Source organism: Palaemon carinicauda, chromosome 19 (genome assembly GCF_036898095.1).
Source record: "Palaemon carinicauda isolate YSFRI2023 chromosome 19, ASM3689809v2, whole genome shotgun sequence".
Classification (NCBI taxonomy): Eukaryota; Metazoa; Arthropoda; class Malacostraca; order Decapoda; family Palaemonidae; genus Palaemon; species Palaemon carinicauda.
Window position 1 is genome coordinate 75,195,645 of NC_090743.1, and position 25,886 is coordinate 75,221,530.

The window sequence follows — 25,886 nt, forward strand, 5'->3', positions numbered from 1 at the left end:
TTAGATAAATTGGATTTATAAAGTAGTCTTTAAACTTATCTTCAACTTTTTTATTTCCAGAATATGAAAGAAAAAGGGACAACCAAGAAAATAATGCAATTACTGTATATGAACATCAGATGGCATTTGATCTCCCTGATACTAAATATTTTGAGATCTCTGCAGGTAAGGATTTTAGAAATAATAATCATTAGTTTTAATAATTAAAGCAGACCATTTCTCCCATATACAACTATCCACTGCAAGCTTGAAATGTTGGTTCCTAAACAAAGTATTTATGGTACTGTACTACCCTTTGTGTCTTGCCCTTAAAATATTTTCTCTTTGTCAGTAATAATATTGTTGAACATCGTCTACAGTGAAAATACAAAACATGTTTGTATGGGCTTAATGTGATATCACTTGAGAAATATTAGTAGCCACATCATCCAATTACTCCTAAATAGAGAATCCTTTAAATACACACCATAATATGAAACATGTATATTATTATCCTGTTGAGACATTATCATATTAAATCTATTGAATATTTTTTTCATAATTATTTTTGTGTGAATTATTGAGCCTTTGCAGCTGTTTTTGCAGTCTTTGGATTACAATGAACTTGTGTGCTGAAAAGGTTGCCTTCTTGAAACAATTAGATTGCCGAGACCTTCCTTCTTACATGTAAGCCCATTCTCACTCTATCACTTAATGGGATAATAAAGCAGACATTAATAAGTTGAAACAAATCAAACATAGGTTTTTTCCAAAGTTGTAGGATTTTGCCATTTTAAAGAAGTGAGGAAAAGTAGAATAAGATTTGAACATTTATTTGTAGAGGAACTAATTATGTCTAGTTAAGGGTTTGGAATGAAAAGTCCATGCCACTTACTTGCTTTGGTCCACCTCTTATTATTTTATCTCGTGATGCATTGGAATCCATCGTAAATTGTTCATAATGCACTTTTGTCATTGAGAAATAAAAAAGAAATTTTAGTTTACATTTCTTTACAATTATGATCGTTCTATATGTTTCCTCAATTAAAGTAGTGTGATAAGTTCCCTATCCCACACTGTTTGACCACCATTTATTTCTTCCCATGTCATTATTCACCCTTATAGATTGTTAACAAACATGTTCTGTGTCTTTTCAAGATTCAATTGTTATCTGAACTGATAGGTTAAACACTTTAAGTTTTGGCAATTCATCTATGGTATTGCATGTCTTATCAAGTTTGCCAGTGACCAGCATACTCTTAATGAATTGATTGTATAGGCATTACTTATTTTCATCCAGCTTTGTTATTTGTTATTCTGGTTGGAAACCTCCTCTGTATGTAAATTATATTCTCCCCGATTGTGTTCAATTACGATTAGGTGGTGTTTGGGGCTTGAGATAAATAAATAGATTTTTTTAAACACATTTTTGTTTTGTGAATCAAACCTATGTCCTGAGTAAAAGATCCAAACTACTTCCCTAATGATAGATCGCTGGACATTAGTCTTGAGATTGAAGCCTCAAACTTGAAGAACAAGTTTATAAAAACTTGTTCTTCAAGTTTACCTACAGATAAAGCAATGAATAGACTCTACCAAGCCTAAGGTTTGCATTTGCATAACAGAGAATTTGTTTGGAATATTAATTGTTCCGTCACTCTATACAAACCCTCGCTCTTTATAAGAGATATTACTTTCGACGTAGTTGAAAGAAGAGCCATATGATTATCGTTACTTATAAGGGTCAGACAAGCAACAACATATAATGACTTCAGTCAATTACAGAAATTACTAATTACCAGATTCGTTTAAGAGAACTCAAGACCCTTTCTCTACATAAAGAATTCATTGCGTTGTGTTACAAAGACAAAAAGACATACTATATTCTATTGTGCTTTTTCCTCCCAATTATTACTTACTATTTTTCAATATTAAACTTACCCGATAATCATGTAGCTGTCAACTCCGTTGCCCGACAGAATTCTATGGAGGGATACGCCAGCTATCACAATACTAGAAAGGGGTGTACTTACCAGCGCCACCTGTGGCCAGGTACTCAAGTACTTCTTGTTGACACCTCCTCAATTATTCCTCTGTCGTGCTTCCGGCAAGACGTTCTGGGATACGCTTATGTTCTTGGAGTATTTTCACGACTTTGGTGAAGTATTTCTCTTTGATTTCGGCTGTCGCTTTACTGGAAACTTCTATATTAGCTTAGTTAGCTTTTGGAATTAATTTGATTAATTATGGTGACGAAGAGAGTATGAACTCTCTTTCACCTTTAAATGGCCGACCCTTCCCTTAGACGGAAGTGTTGGTGTCTAAGAGAGTATAGACTCTCTTTCTTAATTTTGCTTGACAAAAGTTATAGATTTATTTTATATCTCTCCGCCTCTTATAGGCCTCTTCGATTAACTTCCTTTTTTTATAAACTTATTAAAATTAATTTTTATATTTGTTTATATTCGACCTTCCTAATAGTAGGCGGTCTTTTCTTAGTACCGAAGTTAATTAACATTGAGCCCGTCATTTCGGTTTTACCTGTTAACATATTATGCTATTAATGTCTTTGAAAGAATTTCTTTGATAGTCTAGTACTGTTTTCAAAGTTGAACTAACGTTTTGTTTTGTCTCTGCAGTTGTTGACGTTCAGAACGTTCAACTTGCACTCTATCGTTACGATAGAGAAAGAATTTTCACGGTTTCACATTGCAGTAAGAGTAACCGTGTCTAGCGTTTTGTTCATTCTTTCTTAACTTAATGGTTTTAATCCTAATAAAGGAACTTTTCATTTTGGGAAATATTTCAGTTTTTTCCTTTAACAATAATATGTTTTAACGATATATATGATTGGGCTCTTCTCTCAGGTTCTAAGTCAAGAGAGAGATAGAGACGGAGGGAGAAAGAGTAAACGTTTCATTCAAGCCTGCCAGGCGTACGAGTAACGTTGTTATCGTTTTTTGCTCTTCTCCCTAGTCTCTTTAGGGGAAGAAAGTAAACGTTTCTAGAGTGATCTAGTGTTTAGTCTCTTTCCAGCCACTGAATTATTTATCTTTCATTAGATTTTTCTGTTACATTGTAATTCTGTTTTCGCAATTACTAACTTTTGAGAAAGGATAGAATTGTGTGTTTCAGGTACAAACCACTTAAAGTTTCGAGTTCAGTGAAATAAGTGCAAACAGAAAATCAAAGTGATAAGTGATTAGCGCAAAGTGTGTCAGTGTTGTGCGTGAGGGTATTTCTGTGCGCGCCAGTCGTTCTCCCAGTCCGGGACCTCTTGCAAGCTCCCAAGCCCAGGGGAGAAGCAATGTCGAAGGACAAAAGGGTGCAGCAGGCCTTGATCGGCGCACAGAAGTATCCTCGGTGGTTGTGGGCGTGTCTTACTGAGACCGTCACTCCCACCCGCAGACGATTGAGCCCTTATTTTGCTCGTCTGCAGAAGAAATTTAGGGGAGAAAACGCTGGTCTCAGGTCTCAATACCTCTTAAACATAAAGTCCAGACCTATGCCAGACGTACGAAGTTAGAGTTCAACAACCCGGATGCAGTCATTGGGTTAGCTCTGACTCTCCTCAGTCATCAGTTGAATGCACTCCGCCTAAGAGGAGTAAGGTTCTGCCGCAACAGATCTCTGCTGTTAAGGCTTTACCTCAGCAGACCTTAGTGTCTGCCGACCCCAAGTTGACTCTACTGCAGTCCATGCAGTCACAACTTTCGGTCTTGATGCGTGAGTGTCGGGCTGAGAGTGTTGCGCCTCCGCCTCCGCCTACACTCCCTCCGCCTGCGCTCGCTCCGCCTGATCGCAGTACCACCTGCCAGGCGTACGATGTTGAGCCACGTTCTGAGTTGGCTGTTCCCAGTGGTGCTCAGCCTCCGCCTTCTTTAAGGCAACCTTTACAATGGGATCAGGAGGATTATACCTCTCTTCCTCCGCCTCCACTTGCTGCTCCACCAGTGATGCAACACTCGGTTGAGGTACAACAACCTCTCCCGTCCTTGAGTCAGTCTCCTCAGCTCTCGCTGCAGCGAGCTCAACCCTCCACAAGGCAAGCACCACTACACCTTAGCCTTGCGCCTCAGGAGCCTCAGCTTGCGAGACATTTACCTTGTTCTGCGCAGCCTCTACCTCATCGCGCTCCGCTCACACCACAGGAACAGGAACTTGCTACTCCGCTTCCGCCAACCGCTCAGCAAGCGCAACCCTTGGGTTCAGCCACTCATGCCAGGAGTCAGCCTCCTCCACCCATGCGCCTACCTTCTGCTACTTCCTTTGATCAGCCTTTGCAGACTGAGCCTCAGGTGTTCCCTCAACAGAGTCTTGAAGAGGAAACCTCAACTATTGTTGTTCCAGCTCGTTCTGACTCTGCTGTTCAGCATACCTTACCTCCATTTTCAAACCTTATGATAATGGAGGTTATTTGTATTACTTATAAAAATATATTTGTATTCCTTGCAATATGTTTTTAACAATATCGCAGAATATGGCAAAAAATATGAATCATGAGTTATGAATGTAAGGTAAATATTATGTTGATATTTAAACCCCATGCAAGCATGCATAAAGCACTCTAGCACTGGTCATGGAATTTCTGAGAAATGTTAAACGCCATGCACACGCTCTGCTTACCTTACAGCATGCTCTACATACAGCATGCTCTGCTTACAGCATGCTCTGCATACTACATGCTCTGCATACAGCATGCTCTGCATTCAGCATGCTCTGCATACAACATGCTCTACATACAGCATGCTCTGCATACAGCATGCTCTGCATACAACATGCTCTGCATACAGCATGCTCTGCATTCAGCATGCTCTGCATACAACATGCTCTGCATTCAGCATGCTCTGCATTCAGCATGCTCTGCATACAACATGCTCTACATTCAGCATGCTCTGCATACAGCATACTCTGCATACAACATGCTCTGCATACCTTACCGCATGCTTCTCAGTCACACATCTTTGGTTGTTGCCAACTCACTAGACTGTCAAGCAGTTTCATAACGTTGCCTTCTAGTCTGCTGCTTTTGCACCAGTGAACCCTCACTGAGAGAACTTAGCTTTTCTAGGATATGGTCCCTGTAGATGAGAAAGTTCTTTTCTCCCTCCTTCTGATATTCCCTTGAGGACTCTGTCATTTGGAGGGAGCCTTTAGCTGCATAGCCTCCTATGGACTTTTATTTAAGCGTAACATGCTTTCAGGGAAGGTAATGGTTCCACTTCAGTCGCTAATCCCGTCTGTTACCACACCTGCTCCCTTAGACCTTGAGCTGTGTTGCAAGACATGCAGTCCAAGCTTAGTCCTTGTTAGAGGATTTTTTGTTTACGGAGTCAATGTGTCACGGGGAAGACGTTCAACAACCAACAGAAGTGACTTGTTGTGACGCAGTGCGGCAACCTCAGCAACCCGATAAGGAGTTGTCTGTACGACCCAGACAGTCTAGACAGATTCGGGTTGTCACTGTACTTCCTCGCTTGCCCATGATTGACAGTTCACAGACTGTGCAGCAGTACCATGATCTTGTGTCCGGCTCCGTCAGACGACTGGCTTTTAAGAGCTCCCACAAGTCGTCGCTGTCTGGAGATTTTCAAATGGACTATGGATCTGACCAAGGAACTGGGCCTCCTGGTCAATTTTGAGGAGTCTCAGCTCGTTCCATCCCAGACCATTGTCTCCTTGGGTATGGATCTTCAGAGTCGAGCTTTTCGGACTTTTCCGTCGGCCCCAAGGATCTTCCAAGCCCTAGAATGCATCCAGAGCATGCTGAGAAGGAACCGATGCTCAGTCAGGTAGTGGATGAGTCTAACAGGGACACTTTCATCGCTGGCCCTGTTCATCGTGTTAGGGAGACTCCACCTCCCCCCCCTTCAGTATCATCTAGCTGCTCACTGGATAAAGGACATGACGCTAGAGACGGTCTCAGTTCCTGTTTCCGAAGAGAGGAGGTCTTCTCTCGCGTGGTGTAAGAACAGCTTTCTTCTCAAGGAAGTCTACCTTTGGCTGTTCAGAAACACGACCGCCGTCTCCTCTCGGACGCATCAGACACGGGCTGGGGTGCGACTTTGGACGGACAAGAATGCTCGGGAACATGGAATCAGGAGCAAAGGACACTTCACATCAATTGCAAGGAGTTGTTGGCGGTTATTCTGGCCTTGATAAACTTCAAGTCCCTCCAGCTTAACAAAGTGGTGGAGGTGGACTCTGACAACACCACAGCCCTGGCTTACATCTTCAAGCAGGGAGGGACTCTTTCGTGGAAGTTGTTCTAGATCGCAAGGGACCTACTCATCTGGTCTAAAGATCGAAAGCTAACTGGTAACGAGGTTCATTCAGGGCGGTATGAATGTCATGGCAGATCACCTCAGACGGAAGGGTCAGGTCATCCCCACAGAGTGGACCCTTCTCAAGAATGTTTGCAACAGACTTTGGGCCCTGTGGGGTCAGCCAACCATAGATCTGTTCACTACCTCGATAACCTAGAGACTCCTGTAGTATTGTTCTCCGATTCCAGACCCAGCAGCAGTTCACGTGGATGCTTTTCTGCTGGATTGGTTCCATCTCGACCTGTATGCATTCCTGCCGTTCAAGATTGTCAACAGGGTACTTCAGAAGTTCTCCTCTCACAAAGGGACACGGCTGACGTTGGTTGGCTCCGCTCTGGTCCGCGAGAGAATGGTTCTTAGAGGTACTGCAATGGCTGGTCGACATTCCCAGGACTCTTCCTCTAGGAGTGAACCTTCTAAGTCTACCTCACGTAAAGAAGGTACACCCAATCCTCCACGCACTTCGTCTGACTGCCTTCAGACTTTCGAAAGACTCTCAAGAGCTAGGGGCTTTTCGAAGGAGGCAGCCAGAACGATTGCCAAAGCAAGGAGTACATCCACTCTCAGAATCTATCAGTCTCAAGGGGAAGTCTTCCGTAGCTGGTACAAGACCAATGCAGTTTCCTCAACCAGTACCACTGTAACCCAGATTGCTGACTTCCTGTTATATCTAAGGAAAGTAAGATCCCTTTCAGCTCCTACGATCAAGGGTTACAGAAGTACAGTAGGGTCCCGAATTACACGTGTTCTAATTACGCGATTCCTCAATTACGCGATCGATAGTTTTTAAAAATTAATTTTCCTGTATTTGCGAGGAGCATTCTAAATCCGCGAGTCAAGCACCGCGAAGCGTAGGAAATCTATTGTTTTCTTAATTGTATTGGGGGGGGGGATGGTTCCCCGATGTCTGAGAAGGGGGGGGGAGAATGTGAGAGAAAGATTTCTGTTCAAACATTTTAAGACTAGTTTTGGATGAAAAATGTTAAGGTTTGCCCATCTGTTGTGTGAACTTGTCGCTAGGCCTAGCCTAACTGTCCAACACCTATATGTATAATATTCCATATTTGTACTAATTGATTTTTATACTTACGTTGTGATTATGGTGAACAATCCTTATTCATTAAACTTTAAATTAAAAACCATCAAAATAAAGACTATTTTATATCATGCTACTGCCAAACATGTCACCACAACCAAACCCATTACTTTGTTTAGTACGTTCCATCGCCGATCATAACGAACTCGCTAACCAAATTTAACATCTGTCTATAAGTTAACTTTTGCGGCAAAAGATATCTTACCAGGTACTATGTAATAATAATGTTGTTTTATTTATCCTTAGAAAATCAAAATATATGAAATATGAGCAATTTTGTTTCGTGTTGTTTTTTTTTTCCTAAAAAAACGCCTTCTTAAAAGGAAAACGTTTTTTTTTTTTACGTTTCATCGTCGATCATAAACGCATTTACTCCTGAAAGTGATATTGAAGAGCTTTTACTAAAGATGTTATTATAAATAAAGATTATAAATAGGTGGTAAAATATCTATAATTAAAGTGTAGCAGCATCAAGAAATGTTGGGGTTCGCCCTTTACATAAGAATGTACTGTACATTGGATTAGACAGAACGTAGAAAAAATCAATTAGGGAAAAATAGGTATTCGATATCCTCTTCATCAGCATCGTCATTCGTCAATCGGGCTTTTTATTTTTTTTATTCTCAGTCGCTAACTAGTTATCGCACTGCCAAGATCTGCACACATTCCGATAATTCACATTTGAAGGTTTTCTGGGAGAGGATGGATAGAGAAAATACCGAACTATTTAAAATGTTTTTATAACCTGTTAAGCGTCACCCACGTGATAAACCGTTCACCACGATCTACTCGGTACCGCCTTCAACTGTATATTCCGTTCATGACTTTAATTGCCTTTTACAAGCCGTCAGTCTCGTGATGTTACTTTACTTGTATAGTAAGTATAGGATCACCACTTGGCAACACTCTCAGCATATGGGGACTGTGAATAGAAACTTATATGATGTCTGGCAACTATTTTTCTGAAGGTAGCTTGATGTTACAAAACTCTGGTTTGAACTGGTTTCCTATCAGTGCGCTCGGGCGTTCATGCATAAGTGGTTATTTGTTGTTCCTTTTGTAATGAAAGGTCTAAAGAGGAAGGTTATTTCTTTAGATGAAATAAATGATATTCTTGTTGTGGAATTTGATAATGATAACCTGTTTGATAATGAGAGCACTAGTTCTGAATCCTCCAGTGATGAGTATATTGAAGAAACAAAGTTTTCTTTCGATGTCGAAAGCGAAAATGACTTCTCATTACCGAATGACTGGACAACGAAATTTCACAAAACTATAAAGGGAAAGGAAACGCAGAGAGAGAGAGAGAGAGAGAGAGAGAGAGAGAGAGAGAGAGATAAAGTGGATAAATAATGTACAAATGTATGACGAACATATTTGAAAACTACAGGAAACGATATGAAGAGAGAGAGAGAGAGAGAGAGAGAGAGAGAGAGAGAGAGAGAGAGAGAGAGAGAGAGAGAGAATAAAGTGGATAAATAATGTACAAATGTATGACGAACATATTTGAAAACTACAGGAAACGATATGAAGAGAGAGAGAGAGAGAGAGAGAGAGAGAGAGAGAGAGAGAGAGAGAGAGAGAGAGAGAGAGAGAGAGAGGAGAGACCTATCCCTTTCCTTTTGTTGCTTATCCAGGCGTAAGATTTACGATTGAAGATAAAAAGAACCCATTAGAATATTCAGTATTATGTAGCCATTTGAAATTAAATAATAGTAGTATTAATTGATTTTTTAACTCAACCATTTAATTAATATCCCTACTTTTAACTATAATTACGAATTATAAGCATAAAGAAATTATATTAACTTTGAAAAATTATCATTAGTGAAATGACCGCTCAGGGCAAAAAAAGCGTGATTATCGTACAGCAGCCTATTGCACACTTGCGCCTAGTGGCCGTGTTTACGTGTGGGAGTGTCATCATGGATATACAGTACTATACTGTAATTTTTAACTATTGCTAGATACGTACTGTATCAAACCTTGAAAACCCTTTTTTGTTTTTTGTATCTATAGGAAATAATTCTACATCATTCGGAAAATACTGAAAACAGTAAGCTATGCATAGTACAGTAGTAAATACTACAGTCATAGAAAATTATCAAAACTTTAACAACTTTTTATTGTTTTATTTATCCATAAAAGAAATTTTGTACAGTATTTTATAAAAAAAAATCTATAAGAAGGATTTCTTACAGTATTGTTAAGATAAAAGCTACAGTATATATATATATATATATATATATATATATTTTATATATATAATATATATATACATACATACATACACACATACATACACACACAGTGTATATACAGTATATATATAGCTAGAAAGCTAGATATGGAGTGAAAAAAAAATTGACAGGTAGGTTGCTGTTTGCCACCATGATGTGTTTCGAAATATACGAATTTCCAATTACACGAGGCCTTTCATCGACCAAATTCTCGCATAATTCGGGACCCTACTGTATGTTGGCAGCGGTTTTCCGCCACAGAGGCTTGGATCTTTCCACCAACAAAGATCTACAGGACCTCCCTAGGTCTTTTGAGACCTCAAAGGAACGTCGGTTGTCCACTCCAGGCTGGAATCTAGACGTGGTCCTAAGGTTCCTTATGTCATCAAGATTTGAACCTCTCCAATCAGCCTCTTTTTAGGACCTCACATTAAAAACTCTTTTCCTCGTGTGCTTGACAACAGCTAAAAGAGTAAGTGAGATCCACGCCTTCAGCAGGATCATTGTTTTCACATCTGAAACGGCTACATGTTCCTTGCAGCTCGGTTTTTGCTAAACGAGCTTCCTTCACGTCCTTGGCCTAAGTCGTTCGAGATCCCAAGCCTGTCCAACTTGGTGGGGAATGATCTGAAGAGAGTACTTTGCCCAGTTAGAGCTCTTAGGTACTATCTAAAAAGGTCTTAACCTTTACAAGGACAATCAGAAGCCTTATAGTGTGCTATCAAGAAACCTTCTTTTCCAAGTTCTAAGAACTCAGTTTCTTACTATTCAGGCTTCTGATTAGAGAAACACATTCTCATCTGAAGGAAGAAGACCTTGCTTTGCTGAAGGTAAGGACACATGAAGTGGGAGCTGTGGCTACTTCAGTGGCCTTCAAACAGAACCATTCTCTGCAGAGTGTTATGGATGCAACCTATTGGAGAAGCAAGTCAGTGTTCGCATCATTCTATCTCAAAGATGTCCAGTCTCTTTACGAGTACTGCTACACCCTGGGACCATTCGTGGCAACGAATGCAGTAGTAGGCGAGGGCTCAGCCACTACATTCCCATAATCCCATAACCTTTTAACCTTTCTCTTGAATACTTTTTATGGGTTGTACGGTCGGCTAAGAAGCCTTCCACATCCTTGTTGATTTGGCGGGTGGTCAATTCTTTCTTGAGAAGCGCCGAGGTTAAAGGTTGTGATGAGGTCCTTTAGTATGGGTTGCAGCCCTGTATACTTTAGCACCTTTGAGTTGATTCAGCCTCCCAAGAGGAACGCTGCGCTCAGTAAGGAAGACGATCTTATTAAAGGCAGAGTAACGGTTCAAGTCGACTTCCTTACCAGGTACTTATTATTTCATTGTTATTGTGGATAACTGATTATATGAAATACGGGATACTTAGCTATCCTTTAGTCTTGTACACTGGTTTTTCACCCACCCCCCTGGGTGTGAATCAGCTACATGATTATCGGGTAAGTTTAATATTGAAAAATGTTATTTTTATTAGTAAAATAAATTTTTGAATATACTTACCCGATAATCATGATTTAATCGACCCTCCCTTCCTCCCCATAGAGAACCAGTGGACCGAGGAATAATTGAGGAGGTGTCAACAAGAAGTACTTGAGTACCTGGCCACAGGTGGCGCTGGTAAGTACACCCCTTTCTAGTATTGTGATAGCTGGCGTATCCCTCCATAGAATTCTGTCGGGCAACGGAGTTGACAGCTACATGATTATCGGGTAAGTATATTCAAAAATTTATTTTACTAATAAAAATAACATTTTCATATGAAGTTCTTGCCGAGTTCGGATTACAATAGGCACGGGTAAACCGCGATACCACTAATATATATTTAATTTTACCCAGTCACGGAATCCCACGCACAGATATGCATATCCCTAGCGATTTATCCCATTCAAGGCAATTAAATAATATATGATACTCATCCAAACTTCGGTTGACTAATTCATCCACTTCATTAAATGCTGGGAAGGAACGGCATCGTTAATCAAAGAGAAATTCTCTTCACTCTGATTAAGTTCTCCTGTTACCAAATCACGCTACGAACGTTGAGACTTGAGAAGCGACAGACAGCAACTGTGGCCGTTACCTCTGCTGCCTCTGTCGGGAAAATAATACGTTCGCTCTCTCACCCAAACCCACGACTTCGGTCTTGTTCGCTCACGACAAAAGAAACAACAAAACGAATGAAGCCAACAACCCAACACGAACCGAACGAAACTATCAAACAACTTACATCGCATTGTTAACCAATTATACAACTATTCACAAGACAATAATCCTTGGTAACAATGCTTATAATGAAATATCAATAAAACATTCATTTGTACACAAACCTGCACATTTCCACTTAACGCAATGTAATATAAAGGAACATTTTCCATATACAACATAAACATAGATATTCAATAACAATTGATTTTCCATGTCGTTATTGTAAGTAAGTAACCACCTCAACTGCTAGCTGAGCACCCACTTTCCTTTTGGCTCGGTAGAGAGTTAACGTTTCCGCTCTCTCCCCTGCCTTAAACCTGACTTTCCATTTTTTATATATATTTAAGCTTTCCTTTACAATGAATGTCACTGTTTGTGTGGAAGCATAGTGCGGCAGGTTCTCAAGGGCGGAGAACCTTTTCTAACGATTTTCCCCCCCTTGGATGCCGTACAACCTGTAGGCTTGTGGCATTCCAAGGACTCGGTCTCCGTCACAGGGAAGTCGTCATTGGGTTGATACTTTTTTCTGTTTGGATGTTAACGTCGGTCTCCCTTGCAAGTTCTTGGGGGAAGGCCGCTTGCAGCTTATCCAGAACTTGACTTCGGTCTTGCACTTCCTTGCTGACAACGCTGCTCTCCCTCTTTACGTGAATGGCACATGTATCCTTTTTGGGAACACCTTTCCTGTTTCGCGGGTTGGGTTGCGCTCCCAAAGGGTTTTCTTCAGTAATTAAGTTGAAGTACAGTAATAACTGTTTGTTATTCTAACTTTCATCTCTCGACTCCACACTCTTCTAGCGGCAATGGGCCAACAGTCTTACTTTGCTGGCAGATGGAGTGCATAGTCTTTAGCTTGTCCGCTCCTCCTCGGGGAACTTCTTCCTCCTGGAGGGTTGTGTTTTCCCGAATAGTTGTTTTGTCAGTTGATTAATTATTTGTAATTTTTTTTTTACAGATCTTACGCCACCCCTCTCCTTCTCACAATGATGACGACCAGTGAAGAGAGTGCACAGTCCTTATTGTGTCCTTTGGGGGATACCTTTCCCAACCTCGGGTTAGGTGATCCTCCCGGACCCCCAGGCTCTATGACAAGATGCATTCCAATAACGGTGGGACAACATCTATGTGTACGCATTTCTCCCTTTCTGTCTGATTAGAAAGGTCCTCAACAAAGACAGAATAAGTAAGAACTTATTAATGAATGATAACTCCGGTATGGCATCACGCCGAATGGTTCCCAGAGCTTCTGCAGCTTCTGATGGGGCTTCTAAAGGAACTTCCTCCACAACTCAATCTACTCTAACAACCACATACCAACAGCTTCCACAAAGCCATAGCTTTCTTCGGCACACTGCCTGGAGACTGTCCAGAATCTTCTCACTTAAGAGAGGCTTTTCACAACGAGTTGCAGAAAGGATGTCTGGATTCCTCAGACATTCTTCAGCTCCAGTCTACCAGGCTAAGTGGTCTGTTTTCTGTGGTTGGTGTCGTTGAAGGGGTATCACTCCCCTCGATGAATCTATTCCAACAGTAGTGGAGTTCCTTGAATACCTCCGGGAAGAATTGTTTCTCTTGTTTTCAGGAGTCAAAGGCTACTGCTCAGCCTTGAGTCTTGCCTTTATTCTGAAGGGAGTAGATATTTCTTCCTTATTGGAACTTTCTCCCCTCATATGAAGTTATGAAATTACTTGTCATCAGTCGGAGGTTAGACCTCCTCCTTGGAGCATGGTTCGAGTCCTTCAGTTTCTAAAGGGAGCTTCCTACAAACCATTACCCCAAGCAACAGATTGCCACCTTACACTGAAGATGGTGTTCCTTCTCGCTTTGGCCTCGGCTAAGAGAGTCAGTGAACTGTATGGTCTATTAGACAACATCTCCCATTTAAGGGGATGGGGGAAAGGTAATTCTCAGCATTGTTCCTGAGTTGAATGGTAAGACTCAGAATCCATGGGTAGGGGATCCTAGATTCGGGCCCTTCAGGATCGAGAGTCTTCATTCTGTAACCAAAGACCCAGAATAACTGGTACTTTGCCCAGTGAGGAGTCTGAGGGATTACTTGAAAAGAACAGCAGCAGCTCACCCCCGTGTGTAGGCACTCTTTGTCAGGACGGAGATGGTCAAGATGAGGGTCACAAAGAACACCATCTTGTCATAGATTTGCAAGGTATTTGACCTTACACTTAATCCAGACCCTCCTCACCACGATGACCCAGAGCTCATGACGTCAGGAGCATTGCAACATCCCTGGTGTTCAAAAAGAACTACTTTATGGCGCAGGTATTGCAATCGGGCGTGTGGAAGCATCAGACAAACTTCACCGCCCACTACCTGCAAGATGTAACCCACAAGTGCATGGAAACATTTTCAATTGGTCCTGTGGTGGCTGCACAACAAGTCTAAACATCTCAAGCCCCTTGATGGTCAAGTAGCGGAGGGTTGAGGGCTGAAGTTACCCAGGTTAGTTCTCCTCCCTTGGGGAATCAGCACCATGGTACTTGGCACAGCTGACCTCACCTCTCTGCAGGTTAGATCCATTTCCCTTGTGTAACCTAGTACTGTATATAAATTATTCTTGTTGTGTCTCCAATACCTATACGAGGGGGGATTAGATAAGGTCTAAGTACTCTCAGATTCTTAGGACTCTAAGAACCCATACCTAGACCAGCCACATTGCTAGTGTCAAAAACACAGCTTGTGCAGGCCGCTAGTCGTGCAGAGCACAACAATTTTAGCGAGGTGCAGGGTTCCTACCGCTAACAATCTATATCGTAGCGAGAGAACCCAGGGTCAAAATGCGAAGAGCCAGTTGATACGGACTTCCTTCCTCCTAAGAGGTAAGTCATCCCCTTATAAATAGTGAGGGTTTGTATAGAGTGATGGAACAAATGACAAATTTTGAAGTCATTTGTATTTTTCCTAACGATACAAACCTGGAGCTTTTTATACAAATTGGCCTGCCAACCCTGTCCCTCAAAAAAGTCCTGCCTGCAAGCAACGTAGGTGCTCAGTCTAGGTGTGGGAGTGAGTGGTGTAGCCAGGTAACCCCCACCTCTCCCGCTAATTAGCGGTTGGGGTGGTTATCCATCGCTGAAGTCTTATGGCTTGTCTTTCATCTACACCAAAAGTAATATCCCCTATAAATAGCTCCAGGTATGTATATTTTGGAAAAGTACAAATTGCTTCCAAATTTGTCATATTAGAATCTTTAGCAGGAAAATATCATGAATGTTATATTTGTAATGTTATGGGATTTAAAGAGCAATATTCTTCTCAGAAAAATCCTCCCATTTATTCCTAAAAAAAAGTTTTTATACCAAGATTTTTAGAAAAAATACATGCAGCATGGCTTAGGAAATAAAGATTTAGGAAATGATTGGTTATCCATATTTAATAGTGAGATAATTCTAATTTGTTGTAGTGACATAATAAATTTTATATTTTTTTTGTACATATTCAGTATGCTGTGAAACATTGCATACAACTACCGTAGTGAAGTACTGTGCCAAATACTTTACCAACGAAAATTAACAAAGCAGTTTTTACAGGAGAAGCTCAACAAAAATTTCCAGAGATTCAGGAATTCTTCAACTCCCAATCTGGGGGCGAGACGAGTTCCCACACTGTAGTGGTAGAAGAGAATTGTCATGCAACAGTGGTGGTGAGTATTAACCTTCTCCATTAATGAATTAATAATAAAACTTCTTTTTCTGTAGTGGAGGGTTGTGGCTTTTTATATTTATTCATGTGGCTTAACGTATACTGCAGAGAAAATTTCAAATCGATCAAAAAATATTTAGCAGCTTTTATATAAAAAGGTGAAAGTAAATATTGCTGACGTGTTTCTTACCTGATAAATAGTAAAATGTACCTGCTTCATGCTTTTTTTTTTTTTTTATGAAATTCTTATCAATTGATTCATGAGACACACCTAAGATGTTTATGATTGAAATATTTGACCATTTAGTTTATAACTTCTCAAAATAATTTAAAATTGTTCCTACACAGAATAAACACTGCAATTTTTACATATGAGAAGAAAACACAGCAAACTGGCATACGGCTATAAAACTTTTGATAAGGTGTAAACATCCGTTATGGTTGTTACCAGTGGTAGAGGGGTCAGAGAACCTCCAAGAAGAAGTCTGTTCTCTCTGTGTCCCTGCAGGCATAGTTTTGGCTAAGAGGCATAGGTTCAAATCTTTGCCTAGCCAGAAGCTGTATCATAAATGAATTTCCAGTGAATGTACATTCCCAAAGGAAGAATTTGATATAAAATGCCATTGTGGTTGATATTTACATTGATTAAAATCACGAGTGTTAGTGATATATATTCATTTTAGATAACCACGTGTTTGGTCAGGATGCCAGAGAACTTCAAACCAATCCATCAATAATCACGTGTTGGAAACTCAATAATTGGCTATCATAGAGGAAATGACTATATTTCAAGTTTAAGAAAGAGATTCCTGAATTTGACAGGGATATGTATGGTAGGCTTGTAAAAAAAACCTTTATCTCTCTTGATAGCCTGGTTGGTTAGAGTCCCTGCAGACATTGTTTCGGCTAAGAAGAATTAGTTTGAAATTTTCCCCTTCCAGAATCATAAATGGATTTCCAGTGGATATACATTTCTAATGTTAGAATTCAGTATTAAATGCCCTTATGGTTGATATTTACACAAACACACACACACACACACACACACACATATATATATATATATATATATATATATATATATATATATATATATATATATATATATATATATATATATATATATATATATATATATATATATATATATACAGTAGGGTCCCGAATTAAGTGAGAATTTGGTCGACCAATGACCTTATATAAATGAAAAATCGCACATTTCGAAACACACAACTAACAGAAATAATTCTATTGTGGCCATGGCAACCAGCATCTTGCCTATTCAAACGTGTTTACTACCCCTTTCCAATACTTTCTATGTACTATACTATATTTTTTTATAATATTAAATTGTTCTTGTAAATAAATCAAACATTTAATATACTTTAAGGTTCTAATAACTTGAAAAAAGGTTAAAATTACAACCAGGATGGGTGTAAACACAGTATATTTCCTGTTATAACACAACCCAATATGCAGAAAAATTTTAATGTTTGTCATATCTATTGTATAAGACAACTGATGAATAGCAAAACCATCACTCTATAGACTAGACTTTGTTGTATCATTGAAAATCCAGAATTATCAAAATAAAGGCGATTTTATATCATGCGTTTCCTAAACATGCCAAAAAACACAATAAAAAACGACAACCAATGTTTTGTTTACGTTTATCTCTGATCATAACGAAGAAATAGACACATTTACACATCTGTGTATAGGTTAGTTTTTGCATCGACAGCAATCTTACCAAGTATTGATTATATGTTGATTTTGTTATTGCCGATGTTCTACTTAATTTTTCTTAGAACTTCCAAATAAATGAAATGAATGCCATTTATATAATGTTTTTCTTTTATGACGCCGCCTGAAACGGAAACCTTCCATTCGTTTACTGTGCGCTCCATCTTCGATCATAATAAACAAACGGAGGCATTAAACACGCATGATCAAAGTGATAAAAAATTATATTAAAAGCTTTTAGTAAATATGTTATTACAAATATTATTTACAGTATCTATATGAATTCCTACATACGTAGCAAAGCAGGAAAACTTATTTTTTTTCTTTTACGTGTAATCAACAATAACAAACAGCCGCTAGTGACAGAATGATAATTTACGATAATTCTAAACTGTTACGTACGATAATTGTCCATTTCATTTCCATAATACTTTTCCTAACTTGAGTTATAAGTCAACTTGTACCCACCTCAATTATGGAACCGTCAGAAAAAAGTAAAAGAAGAAGAAAGTACTAGGCCGAGTTTTAAAAGTCATCGAACAATTAAGTTACCGCTATAACGTTCGATGTGACAGAGATGGTGCGAGTTTGGAGAAAGTAAGGAAAATTGAATCATGATTGATTTTTAATATAATTAATACTTTGTGAAGCCACAAAGATTTCATTTGTTAGAGAGATGGAGATGAAAAATGAGAGAGAGAGAGAGAGAGAGAGAGAGAGAGAGAGAGAGAGAGAGAGAGAGAGAGAGAGAGAGAGAGAGAGAGAGAGAGAGAGAGAGAGAGTGTTTTAAAAGTACTAAACAAAAAATATGATAGATTAAAACAAATTGGTGCTTATGTAATATTAACTGACTGTGTAGATGGTTTGAATAAGATAAGAAATGGTATAAACAATACTTTATTACTGTATTCATACGCGCATATTATTGAGAGCGGCAGCTAGACATCAGCTGATCTGATCACAGCCAGAAGTAAAACAAAAAGAAGTCAGCAATACTCGATTTTTAAAACACCCCCGAAATTCAAAAGTGCAATTAACTATTTAAAGAGTAGCAATTTTCTGGAATAAAATGATGTTTCCTAAAAAACTGTGGTTTGCTGATGAAATCGGATACCGTATTTTAAGCTATGATTGAAATGGATGTATACACGGTATATTTTTTTTCGTTTCGTATTTAATTGATACTTTAAGAAAACCGATTTTGGTTTCTTCATTTATTTGTAAGTACTGTATAACACAAGAGAGAGAGAGAGAGAGAGAGAGAGAGAGAGAGAGAGAGAGAGAGAGAGAGAGAGAGAGAGAGAGAGAGAGAGAGAGAATGAATCAGCTGTTATAATCGAATGCTGTGTTTTTGTTTCCTGTACCTCCTGAAGCGAGGAACTGATCGCCACAACTATAGTCATGTTAATATCATTTTTGGGCTTAGGCCATGTCGTGCTGATGGAAGTTCCTCCATTAGTAGCTTCCTAAGTTATATGTGACTACAGAGAATTTACCGAAGGTACCCAGAATTCTAACTCCTGGAGCGAGTATCCCTTAAATTTCTCCAAGGGATATCGCGTAATGACGTATCTTGACACATCTCATAGCTATTTACACCCCAAATAGCCTTTCACTACGAGAGAGAAAGTGGCAAGAAAAATAGGAGAGTGGTTAGAGAGGTAAACACTCAACTCTCCTAATGTACTGCTAAATAGTTCAGCCATCCGCCGCTACGCGGCGCCACCAAACCATTCTTTCGTTTGTAGCTTTGGTGACAGCATTTTTTCGGAGTTATCTCACTATTTTCGAGGATTTCCTTTGCTTATGACGGATTCTCCCGCTTCATCATCATCTGGAAAGTTAAGTAATATCTTTTAATTGTGTAAATGTAGGCTCTTGCCAGTTTTGCTTTTCGATTGTATCGTAATTAACGTAACGAGCCGTTGCCAGCCGAATGGCGTCATGAACGCGATCGTTCTTTTGTTCATTTAGTTAGCAAGAACGATATTCCCGGCCTTATTGCTTTAATAACTTTAGCTATCTAGATTTTTAGCTAGGGATTTTTATATTATGTCATTGTTGTCGTGAATTTGGCTATTAATACGAGCCTCACGAGTGCTAGGCTAGTAGCCTAGACACCATCACACCTCATGCATGATATAACCCTCCTGGTAAAGTTTTATTGAAGCTCAGGCAATATTTTATACAATTAAGCTATTACTATTTCCTTTTCCTCTTTTATACAGTAATAGTATACTAGAGTTACGTAGAACGTTTCTCTATGCTCTTTAGCTTAATAGCTTTAGTGCCTTAGTATACTTTATATGTCCCCATTACTCTTGTATTGTCTTTGGGGGTGAGATAGTTATCTCATATACCCCTTTAACCCTGGATAGGTACGCTCCTCGGACACCCCTTTAAGGGTATACTCGGACGCGAACGACCCCGACACCAAAAAAAATTCTTGAAAAATCAGTTTTTGCAGTAACCTCCTTTTTTCTTTTGCCAAAAAAAAACTTCAATGAATGCTTAAAACAACTGTAAAGATAAATACTACTCATCTGCAGAAAAACTATTTATTATAAATATTTTAAAAAATTAAGTAGAAAAAAAAAGACCTGACATAAAAATTCATAAAAAAAAAGTTTATACATATATACACAAATCCTTTTAGGAATTGATTCTTGAATGTTTAGGACACATCTTGATGTATTTTGGATGAAGTCAGACCCATGGAGGTGAAGATCAGAAATGAGAAAAAAAGGGTAACTTTTTTTGGCCAAAAAAATTTGTCCAAATTTCATGAATTTTTTTGGGTATCCAAATGAAATAGGAAGTGGCTAATTTTTTTAGGGAATAAACATATGTTATCCTAAAATAGAAATATGTAAAAAAATCTTCATTATTTTGTAAATTACATTTATATCAGGGGCCATATCTAAAGGTAATTTTTTGAGTACTTAGAAATTTCGTAAAAAAATACATATATTTAATATATAATATGATATTTATGCAGGTAAAAATATACCAAAATATCAAAAATTCTATAGGGAACAAGAATATATATAGATAGGGCAGCTTACGCTTCGGATATGTCCACAAAATGGCCGCCAACCACACTGACTCAGACTCCCTAATCTGCCACTTGAAATGTAGGAAGGGTATGTCAATTTCAAGGTGTTATTTACTAATCTAATTATTATTGGATATGCATAAAAATTGTATGGTGGGTTGCTGGATAATTGTCGATTATTTTACGACTTTAAAATTAAAATTCTGACCCGAAAAAATTTTTTTGAAGGGAAATAAAATCGAAAAAAAAAAAAATGTAAAACAATATAATATTTTAGCTAAAAAGATTTGATGATATTCAATCAAAAAAAAAGTAAACAAAATTTTCCGACAAATAAACATCTAGAGGAATCATTACTCTGTGATAGTTCCTTAGTACGTAGTAATTTTGAAAGAATTGGGAAAAAACGAAAAAATGGCAATCACCGGAAAATCGAACACATACCTATATATACGCCATATCTGGCTAAAAAAAAGATAGGTATGGGTAGCCAGATCATCTAGAAACACTTTCCAACACTATAAAAATATAAGTTTTGCGACACTACTTGCCAATTCCTTACGGTAACATGACTAAGCAAAAAAATGCAAAACAAATAAAAAGGGGCACTCGCGGAAAAATGGCTAACATTCTAATATACGGCATTTCAGAAAAAAAAAAATTCAGCCACGTGCTAGGCAAACCATCAAGGCACATTTTCCGACAAATAAACATCTAAATGAATAATTACTCTGTGATAGTTCCTTAGTACGTAGTAATTTTGAAAGAAATGGGAAAAAACAAAAAAATGGCAATCACAGGAAAATCGAACACATACCTATATATACGCCATATCTGGCTAAAAAAAGAATATAGGCATGGGTAGCCAGATCATCTAGAAACACTTTCCAACACTATAAAATTATAAGTTTTGCGACACTACTTGCCAATTCCTTACGGTAACATGACTAAGCAAAAAAATGCAAAACAAATAAAAAGGGGCACTCGTGGAAAAATGGCCATTCTAATATACGGCATTTCAGAAAAAAAAAAATTTCAGCCACGTGCTAGGCAAACCATCAAGGCACATTTTCCGACAAATAAACATATAAATGAAATATTACCCTGTGATAGTTCCTTAGTACGTAGTAATTTTGAAAGAAATGGGAAAAAACGAAAAAATGGCAATCACAGGAAAATCGAACACATACTTATATATACGCCATATCTGGCTAAAAAAAAAAAATAGGCATGGGTAGCCAGATCATCTAGAAACACTTTCCAACACTATAAAAATATAAGTTTTGCGACACTACTTGCCAATTCCTTACGGTAACATGACTAAGCAAAAAAATGCAAAACAAATAAAAAGGGGTACTCGCGGAAAAATGCCCAACATTCTAATATACGGCATCTCAGATAAGAAAAAAAGACATGCACGTGTTAGCCCAACCATCAAGGCACACTTTCTAACACATAAACATGAAAAAAAAATCAATAATATACGGCAATTCCTTACTACGTAGTAAATTTTTACAAATATTGAAAAAAAACAGAAATTGGCAACCGCAGTTAAATACCCAATATACCAATAACTACGTCGTATCTGACAAAAACAAAATCACGCATGGGTAGCCAGATCATCTAGACACACTTTCCAACACTAAAAAAGCAAAAGTTTTACGACACTATTTCGCAATATCTTACGGAAAAATGACTTGGCAAAAAAATGAAAAAAAATGAAAAAGGGACACTCGCGGTAAAATGCCCGACATTCTAATATACGGCATCTCAGATAAAAAAAAAAGACATGCACGTGTTAGCCCAACCATCAAGGCACACTTTCTAACACATAAACATGAAAAAAAAAGTGAATAATATACGGCAATTCCTTACTACGTAGTAATTTTTACAAATATTGAAAAAAAAACAGAAATTGGCAACCGCAGTTAAATACCCAATATACCAATAACTACGTCGTATCTGACAAAAACAAAGTCATGCATGGATAGCCAGATCATCTAGACACACTTTCCAACACTAAACAAGCAAAAGTTTTACGACCCTATTTGGCAATATCTTACGGAAAAATGACTTGGCAAAAAAATGAAAAAAAAGGAAAAAGGGGCACTCGCGGTAAAATGGTCCTCGTGGTGATGAACGACATTTTAACTAAAAAAAAAATCATGCACATGGTAGCCAAACAATCCACCAAGACTTTCCACAACTGATAACCTATACAAGTTGCACCATTCTACGACAATTTCATAATACGTAATAACTTTGATAATTATGCAAACTACCTTAGAAGGGTAAACTCAGTCGCGCTCGACCCCGACGCGTCTCAGAAATCGGGGAAGGAGTACAGCTACAGCAATGCACATCTGGACACTACTAGAGCGTGTAGGGGAGACACCTCCTGCAGGTCGATCACCCACAAATTAAGTCACGGGGGTGAGTCACGTGAGAAAAACCTGTTTTTTTTTTACGCTCGGGGTCGCAAACGACCCATCGTACCTATCCAGGGTTAAGTCAATACTATCTCTATGAGATATAAGAGTAATTCCCTTTCCCTCTGATTAGCTTAGGCTATCCTCAGTGAATTTATTGTTACATGTGGTTGGGTAAATTCTCTGGGGTGTTTCGCTTCTCTCTCCTTTTCTCTGAGCTGGCAACTGAGTAGCTTGTCAGCATTGAGTTAGGAGTTGAGGACGGGACATCAGAGTAAGTCTGTGTTAGGCATCTAGCTACCTGGAATTATACCGACATCTGAGTTAGCTTGTCGGTATTCCAGTAGGGCTAGTTGCTGTTCAGGAGGCTAGCCTCCCTAGACCTTGGTGGGTTATTGTTTCACAATTTCCTCCTTATGGTCTAGCAGACAGTCCTGTATTACGGGTTCTTAACTGGAAGCTAGGATTCTTCCCTGTTTTGATCCCTGGTACGAGATTCTGTTCTCTTTGAGTTCGTTTTCGGACGTTCTCTCATTGCCTAACCCAACCTGGGGAATTGAATTCCCCTATTTGAGGTTACTATGAGGACAGAATCCTTCAGGTTAGGTAATGCCCTAGGGTATTACTTTACTTATGGACTATTCACCCCTTCCCCGCTATCTCTTTCGTGTTGAGTGAACCAACACCCTTACGTCTGTGGATCTGGCATGAGTTTTTCTGTCCGCAGCTAGTACGCTGCTGGCAGATAACCTCATATCTGTGAGTGTACCTTAGAGTCCTCCCTCGGACTGCCTTCCATATGCCTTAAGATTGGATATGGTTGAGTGGAAGCCCGAATTTATTTCCCTCTTCCACTGGCACACTCTTTCAGGATGTAGATGTCTTAGTTGATCTCTTGCCGTCTTCTATCCTTATCTTCTTCTCCTACTGTCAATCATGGGCTACGTCGGCAGTTAATTTTGTCGACAGTTTTGGATGGCTAGGCTAACAGTTCGCTGTTAACCCTTTCCTTGGACATCGTTGATCGATGGCCGCTGGTAAGGTCCTAGGCATGTCTGCCGGCAGGTTCGACAAGACGTTGGCCTACCAGCATGAGCTAGCTAGGCCATCATGCTGACGTTGCCGGCAGGGCCGGCATTGTCGGCGGGGCCGGCAGTGTCGGGGGGGCCGGCAGTGTCGGCGGTGTCGGCGGTGCTGGCGGTGGTGCCGGCAGTGTCGGCGGAGCCGGCAGTGTCGGCGAGTCCGGCATTGTCGGCGAGGCCGGCAACATTGACGGCATTCTGCTGTACCCAGAAAAAATTATTATTAATTTTTCCAGCCTGCAAGTGGTTCTTGTACAGCCATTTGTGAGACCATCATATAGAGAGATGATTTTCTTCTATAGTAATGGTTCTTCTATAGTAATGGTTATATCCATTTTAAATTATCCACTATATTGAACATTTTAAGAGGATGTGTCAAGAAGACACTATATATCTTAGATATTTCCTCTGTTATTCAATTCTTTATGAATTATTTAGTTCAATATGGGGGGGGGGGGTCCATAGCAAATGACTGATCGGGAAACACATGTAGGTGTCTTTCCTTCTATAGCTTACCTTATCCAAGCTAAATATAATAACTGATGTTATGCTGAAATCTGAAGATTTCACAGAAAACTCATTTGCTTTTCTTTTATTTACAAGAGGAGCATCCCGAGTGTGAGAACAACTTTTGTAGGGTCCGCAGCAAGGACTTCTACAGACATGGCGTGTGTAGGTCTCACGCCCGCTGTTCCATCACTAAAGGGGTTCTCAAGTACTGGGACCCAGAGGTATGTACCATGTGTGAGAAGTTGGTAAAGGAGGCTTTTGATGAACAAAAGTCTGCTGAGTCTAGGGATGCAGCTAGGGCTACGCTGCGTAAATGGGTAAGAGGTTTTCAAAAGAACATCTCGGGCCCATACCTTCCTAATGCTAGGATGAGGGACTGTCTCTTCCCTGGAGCTCGTGATGATTCCATCATTCCCAAGACAAAACCTCCAATCCCTTTGGTGCAGATTCAGGTTCAGAAGCCTAGAGAACCTGATGTTGCGAATACTCTGGAGAGTATCCATCTGGACGCCAATATGTCTGTCGTCTCTGAGGAGACTGAGAAGAATCTCCTCGTGGAAGAGTTGGATCAGGAGGTAGTTGTACCTCCTGCTAGTGATGTGGAGAACGTCGAAGTGGCTTCGGTTTCTTCGGCTGCGGTGGCTGATCCAGCACCCTCAAACTCCTCGCAACTGCCTCACCTGGAGACGATTACTAGTACTCTTCAGTCCTTAATGTCCATGGTATAGGACTTGCAGAGGAAGTCTACCAAGATAGAGTCTACTTTCCGGACGGAGATTGAGCAGTTAGTTTCTTCGCGCCTAACCCCGAAGAAGCTAAACGTTAAGGGCCTTCTTGTGTTCTCCGACGTTAACCCGTGGAGGTATGCGGAGTACATGCCTATGTCAGCAGGCAAGATCTTCCTCTCGGAGAAACTGGGTACCGTTCCAGTGGAGGAAGTTGAGTTTTGGCCCAGCAGAGGGGTCTATCCGGACTGTTATGTCCGACTCAAAAATGAGCCGGCAGCTAAAGAAGAGACGGAGCCCAAAGAAGTAATTGTCTTTGAGCTCGCTAAAGCGCAAGCGATGCTTACGTCAAAGCTAAAAGAGAGGGCATTCACTAGCTCAAAAGTGCCGGCATTGAGCAAGAAATACCCATCGTTCATTGCTGACTCTCAACGTGCTTTTCCCTTTATGGATAAAGGGTTTAAAGCGGCCCGGAAGGCTGCGAGGGCAGAAAAACCCTGTCCCACGCTAGAAGAAAGCAAGCCTTTCTCCCTTGTTTTTCCTTGAGACGATAAAGACTGGAAGGACGTTTATGTTACCTTCTCAGTCGGGAAGCTGGAGGCCGATATCGCTGGACGGCAGTTCAACGAGGACCTCTCAAAGCTGTCAGAGTCTCTCTTAAAAAGAGAACATGAGACTAAAGAACGCCTGGCTGCCCCCCCAGATGCTGAAGCCTTGACGAGGATGGGGGGCTTAGGGATTAGCAGCTGGGCTCTAATGAACAGTGGGAACTATTTCCCATTGGACCTCGGTGCCCAGCTGTCGATTCAACTAAATCAGTCA

At 39.7% G+C, this 25,886-nt stretch overlaps 1 protein-coding gene across 3 annotated transcripts in view; it reads left to right on the forward strand.

Moving 5' to 3' along the window:
- LOC137658679 (zinc finger protein 394-like) overlaps positions 1–25,886 on the forward strand; it is a 127,279-nt gene that overhangs the window by 42,265 nt on the left and 59,128 nt on the right. For all 3 annotated transcript variants that reach the window (XM_068393651.1, XM_068393653.1, XM_068393654.1), the window contains exons 4-5: positions 61–165; positions 15,409–15,521. In XM_068393651.1, the coding sequence (XP_068249752.1) occupies positions 61–165; positions 15,409–15,521 (218 nt within the window). The remainder of the gene's footprint in view (positions 1–60; positions 166–15,408; positions 15,522–25,886) is intronic.